Source organism: Geospiza fortis, unplaced genomic scaffold (genome assembly GCF_000277835.1).
Source record: "Geospiza fortis unplaced genomic scaffold, GeoFor_1.0 scaffold599, whole genome shotgun sequence".
NCBI lineage: Eukaryota > Metazoa > Chordata > Aves > Passeriformes > Thraupidae > Geospiza > Geospiza fortis.
In genome coordinates this window covers 282,582-288,636 of record NW_005054605.1, presented here as the reverse complement: position 1 = coordinate 288,636, position 6,055 = coordinate 282,582, and the positions used below count along the sequence as shown (strand labels likewise).

General features: G+C 55.0%; 1 protein-coding gene across 1 annotated transcript in view; it reads left to right on the top strand.

Annotated features, from left to right (window-relative positions):
• DHH (desert hedgehog signaling molecule) overlaps positions 1–2,264 on the top strand; it is a 6,022-nt gene extending 3,758 nt beyond the window's left edge. The window contains exons 2-3 of the mRNA XM_014310893.2: positions 343–626; positions 1,378–2,264. Coding sequence (XP_014166368.1) covers positions 343–626; positions 1,378–2,045 — 952 coding nt within the window. The 3' untranslated portion in view covers positions 2,046–2,264. The remainder of the gene's footprint in view (positions 1–342; positions 627–1,377) is intronic.
• The last annotated feature ends 3,791 nt before the right edge of the window (positions 2,265–6,055 follow it).

Genomic DNA, 6,055 nt, shown 5'->3' with positions numbered 1-6,055 from the left:
AACTGTCCTGCTCTCTGTCAGCCCAGATTTGGGGCTGGTTCAGGGGCAGCAGCCCCCAGCTCTGCTTCACAGCCCCTCCACCAGGTTAATCAGTCACAGCTGTGGCCGCGGGGAAGGTGACACCGTCCCGGTGCCTGTCCCGCTCCCTTGCCCGTTCTGCCCGGCTGCCCGTGGAGCAGCTCCACCCCACGGGACCCCGGGGCACGTTAAAGTTCAACCCGCACCCAGCCAGGGGGGGCAGCTTGGCCGTGACCCTCTCTGCACCCTGGGGGGGGGCACCCTCATACCAGCCCCTCTGGGGGACAGCCCTGGTGTCTGTCTGTCCCTGTCTGTCGTGGCGAGGGTGACACCGGTGTCCCCACAGCGCTGCAAGGAGCGGGTGAACTCGCTGGCCATCGCCGTGATGAACATGTGGCCGGGGGTGAAGCTGAGGGTGACGGAGGGCTGGGATGAAGATGGGCACCACCTCCCCGGCTCTCTGCACTACGAGGGCAGGGCTCTGGACATCACCACGTCCGACCGTGACCGTCACAAGTACGGCATGCTGGCACGGCTGGCCGTGGAGGCTGGCTTCGACTGGGTCTACTACGAGTCCAAAGCGCACATCCACGTCTCTGTCAAAGCAGGTACCACCAGAAGGGGCTGCCAGCAAGGCAGGGGGCTGTAATTCCCATAAACATCCCAGTTCACAGCCCCTGCTGCTCCTCCTTGATATCCTGGATCCGTGTGGGATTATTGCTCTGGTTGGTGTCAGCCCCAGCTCAGCTCCCCCTGTCCTACTGGCCCCCTGATTGGCAAAAAACTCTAAATTTTGGCCAGATGGAGACAACCTTGTGGCTCAGCTCCTGGTGAGGGGAATAGCAATGCAGCCCCACAGCCCCATAGTCGCTCCAGCCAGCAGTTGCCACCCAGTCCAGAAAATTCCGATTGACAGAAAGTGATCTGTGTGGGATTATTGCTCTGGTTGGTGTCAGCCCCAGCCCAGCTCCCCCTGGCCTACCTGGCCCCCTGATTGGCAAAATCCTCATTTTCCCCTCCAAATTTTGCCCAGATGGAGACAAAATTGTGGCTCAGCTCCTGGTGAGGGGAATAGCAATGCAGCCCCACAGTTGCTCCAGCCAGCAGTTGCCATCCAGTCCAAAAGTGCCAATTGACAGAAAGTGAAAATGGCCATAAATGTCACCGTTGGAGCCCGGAACAAAGGGCGTCAGTGCAGGGTGGACAAAGGGGCCCTGCAGCATTCAGGAGCTGCACGCAGGAAAAATAAAAATACCCCCTTTGTTCCGGGGGTGCTTTGGGAGTCCGGGGCTCGCCGTTTCCCCTCTGGAGGTGGAGGTGACCGGTGGGGGACACCACTAACTCTCTCCATCCTCCCAGATAACTCGCTGGCCGTCCGCACCGGTGGCTGCTTCCCCGGCCACGCCACGGTGACGCTGCAGAGCGGGGAGCACCGGGGCCTGGCTGAGCTGCGCCGCGGTGACCGAGTGCTGGGCGCCGAGCCAGGCGGGCGCCTGGTGCCCACCGAGGTGCTGCTCTTCCTCCACCGGGACCTGGGCCAGCGGGCCTCCTTCGTGGCCATCGAGACAGCCAGCCCAGCTCGCCGGCTGCTCCTCACTCCATCCCACTTGGTGTTCACAGCTCGGGGAGAGGGCAATGGTTCTGCCGCCTTCCTGCCCATCTTCGCCCGCCACGTGCGCCCGGGCGATGCCGTGCTGGCCCACGGAGCCGGCGGGCAGGGGCTGCGCCCCACGAGGGTGCTGAGGGTCTCTCGGGAGGATGGAGTGGGGGTTTTTGCCCCCCTCACCTCTCACGGCACTTTGCTGGTTAACGGGGTGCTGGCATCCTGCTATGCGGTGCTGGAGAGCCACCGCTGGGCGCACAGAGCTTTCGCCCCCCTCCGCCTCTTCCACGGGCTCCTGTCGCTGCTGCCAGCCCACCCCGAGGGGGGCAACGGGACCGTGCCCGAGGTTGGCATGCACTGGTACTCCCGCCTGCTCTACCGGCTGGCCGGGGGCGTGCTGGGCCACGAGGCCCTGCAGGTTTAGGGGTGCCTGCCCCCCATTTCTGGCAGGTGATGCCACACGCCAGATGCCACAGCCCTTGGGCACCCCCCGGGCACGGGGAGGAGGGACAAGGGCACCCCTGGTGTTGTGGGGAGGTTGGGGCTCAGCACTGCCCTGGGGTATGGGGTGGCCCCTGTGCTGTCCTAGAGCCCCCCATGGCTGAATCTCCATGCCCAGACCCCCCTGGTATTTATTGCTTTATTAACCACTGCACTGGGGCGGGCTTGGTGCCTGTCAAACCCCAGCCAGGCAGCACCAGACCCTGCCCTGGGGAGCCAAATCCAGCTGGGGAGATGCCAAAAACACCCCCAAGATTAACCACTGCACTGGGGTGGGCTTGGTGCCTGTCAAACCCCAGCCAGGCAGCACCAGACCCTGCCCTGGGGAGCCAAATCCAGCTGGGGAGATGCCAAAAACACCCCAAGACTTTCTTAACCACTGAGGTGGGCTTGGTGCCTGTCAAACCCCAACCAGGGGGGTCAAAAACCCCACCTTGGGGGCCAAATCCAGCTGGGAGATGCCAAAAACACCCCAAGAATGAGCAGTTGGCAGCAGTTCTTGCCCGTTCCCCTATTCTGGGTCTGTCCCTGTCACCCACAGTGGGCACCAGGTGTCTGCCATGGGCACCCCGTGCCAGGTCCAGCTCTAACCACGCTAACTGCTAACCCGCCCTGCTTGAGAGTTTTATTTTTCTATTTATAAATGGTAATATAAATGTCCCCCCATGCCTGCCTGCCCTGGCAGGGGGCAGCGTGCTTTTAACCGCTTCAGTTTAAAAAGAAAACAAAAGAAATACTACTATTTAATTGTTTGGGAAAATAAAGAAAGTCTATGGCCCTGTTGGAGGTGTGGTTGGGGTGTCTGGAGGGGCTGGAATTGATCATCCTGGGGGTCTCTGGGGCTGGGTGTCCTGAGGGGTTGGAGTATCCCAGGGTCTGGGGCTTTGACATCCTACGGTTCTGGGGGTTCCTCCAGGATTTTCTGGCCCCCAGATGAGCAAAAAAAAACTCATTTTCCCCTCCAAATTTTGGCCAGATGGAGACGAAATTGGGGTATTAAATTGGGGTATTAAATTGGGGTATTAAATTGGGGTATTCCCAGGCTGGGGGTCCCTGAGGATTGAGTCAGGCATCACAAGAAGTTGGGGATCCCCAGGGTAGGGATCAAGGGGGGGTCATCTTGAAATATCCCCAGGGGTCTGAGGGTCCTGGTGCTGGGGGAGGAAGCGATGGGGATTTTGGGGAGCAGGAGTGGTTTGGTGTGGGTGTTCCTGGGTGTCTGCGGGCTGGGAAAGGTTGTGGGGAGGGATGGAGTTGGGGACAGGACCAGGACACTCCTTCCCCCTGTGGAAAACACCAATCACTTGTTTTTAAAATTTTAAAAGTTTTTAACAGTAATAAAATGGTTATAAAAAATTAGAGTAATAATAATTTGGACAATTTGGATTAGGACAATATGAGACAATAGAAACAAAGAGTTATGGACAGTTCAGGTACTTTTTTCTTGGCAAAATAAACCCAAAAAATGACCCACGTTAACAGAGGATTAACCCTTAAAAGCAACAGCCTGTTGCATATTCATACACCTCATACATGATGCATAAATTCCATTCAAACACAGGATTCTGTCTGGGCAGTGTCAGCTTCTTCCTCTGAATCCTGACAGCATCCTCCTGCCCGAGCAAGGCAGGAAGAAGTTCATTTCTCCTGATAATGGAGCAATAAATTCTCTTTCTCTGAAAGATTTAGGTGTCCTTTGGCTGCTATCTCAGTGTGAGTCCTTTCTTTTTAAAAACTATCCTACATAGCAGTTTCTATTTTAACATTATAACCTAAAACTATATTTAACACCCTACCTAAGAGAATTAATACAGCATCACTTTCTATCACAACACGTATAATATTCATTTGAATATTTGCGAAAAGCTAACCATAAAATACACATTTTTCACATCCTACATAGCATAGTTTCTATTTTATGTTATAACCTAAAACTATATTTAACGCACTAATTAAGAGGATTAATACAGCACTAGTTTCTAACACAACACATATAATATTCATTTGAATATTTGCGAAAAGCTAACCATAAAATACACATTTTTCACATCCTACATAGCATAGTTTCTATTTTATGTTATAACCTAAAACTATATTTAACGCACTAATTAAGAGGATTAATACAGCACTAGTTTCTAACACAACACATATAATATTCATTTGAATATTTGCGAAAAGCTAACCATAAAATACACATTTTTCACATCCTACATAGCATAGTTTCTATTTTATGTTATAACCTAAAACTATATTTAACGCACTAATTAAGAGGATTAATACAGCACTAGTTTCTAACACAACACATATAATATTCATTTGAATATTTGCGAAAAGCTAACCATAAAATACACATTTTTCACATCCTACATAGCATAGTTTCTATTTTATGTTATAACCTAAAACTATATTTAACGCACTAATTAAGAGGATTAATACAGCACTAGTTTCTAACACAACACATATAATATTCATTTGAATATTTGCGAAAAGCTAACCATAAAATACACATTTTTCACATCCTACATAGCATAGTTTCTATTTTATGTTATAACCTAAAACTATATTTAACGCACTGGGGGGTGTTGTGGGGCTGCTGGGGAGCCACCACTGCCACCGGTTTTGTCCCCCCTCCCTCCAGGACGAGTCCTGCCACACTCCTTCATCATCATCATCATCAGCATCCCTGGCTCCATCCTGATCCACTCGGTGCCATCCCTGAGGGACCCCCGAGCCTGGGGGACAGGGAGGAGCCCCCTCTGGGTCACCTGGGACAGGGAGGACACCTCGGTGGGATGAAGTGCCTCGATGTCCCCTTGTCCTCACAGCTTCCAGGTGCTCAAACCCTCGCCAAGAAGCTGAGAGCTGGGGGAGGCCGTGGCAGGTGCTCTCCCTCCTGGGGAGGGGGTCCCAGGGTGCTCTGGGCCCTGCAGAGCTGAGGAGGGGTCTGGGGTCCCACCTGTGTGTCTGTGTGTCCCACGGGCACGTCCTGCCTGTCCTGCTGTGTCCCCAGCTGGGAGGTGAGGGCACATGGAGAGAAGAAGGTGGTGGAATCGTGAGGGGCCAACCCTCAGCCAAGGAGAGCCAGGTGTGGGGCGCAGCGCCCACCTGGAGCCCCGATGTGCTGCCACTGATGTCCCCTCACCCTCAGGTGACCACGGGGAGCTTCATGAAGCTCACTGAGGAGCTCGACAAGCTGGACAACTCCTGTGACGGATCCACCAGCCTGCTGTGACCCCCGGGGTGGGGCAGACCCTTCCCCAGGGCCCTCCTTTGGGGGAGCCCCTGACTTTGCCCAGCCTGTGGGGCTCACAGCGGCCTGGGGGTTCTCTGCTGTCCCCCCCACACGCACAAGGACAGGTCGGGGCCGCTCCTGCTCCGGCAGCCAGGGCTGAATGCGGGTGTTGTTCCCGCGGAGCCGTGGGAGTCGGGGCTGGAACAATTAAACTTTGTTTTGTCTCTAAACCCCTGGATTGGGGGGGTTGTTCCTTGCTGGGGGTGGGTGGAGGCTCCTTCCAACCCTGGATGTGCCCCCCCCTCATGGCACTGAGCACCCCAAGAGCATCACTGGGATTTTTGGGGGGGTTTCCAGCCCTGTCCCCCCCATTTCTCTCCCTGAGAACTTTGTGAGCGTGGGGGGGCTCTGGCTGCGGTTCCCCTTGTGGCTTATCTCCACCCAGTGGGGCTAATTGTTGCTAATTACACAATTATGGTGGTAAAGAGAGTAGGAACGGCAAGGGGGGGGGGCGTGAAGTGTTATTGGGGTGCTGGGGCTGCACCCCCTCAATTTTCCTCCCAGATCGCTGGGTCTGGAGGTTTGGGCTCTCGGGGGTCCTGGATCTGACCCCCTAACCCTCCCCGGTGGGGGTTTCAGGGTCCGAGGGGGTTGGCGTGGCCCCAAACGGGGGGTACCGGCCCCGTGCACCCCTTGGCGGG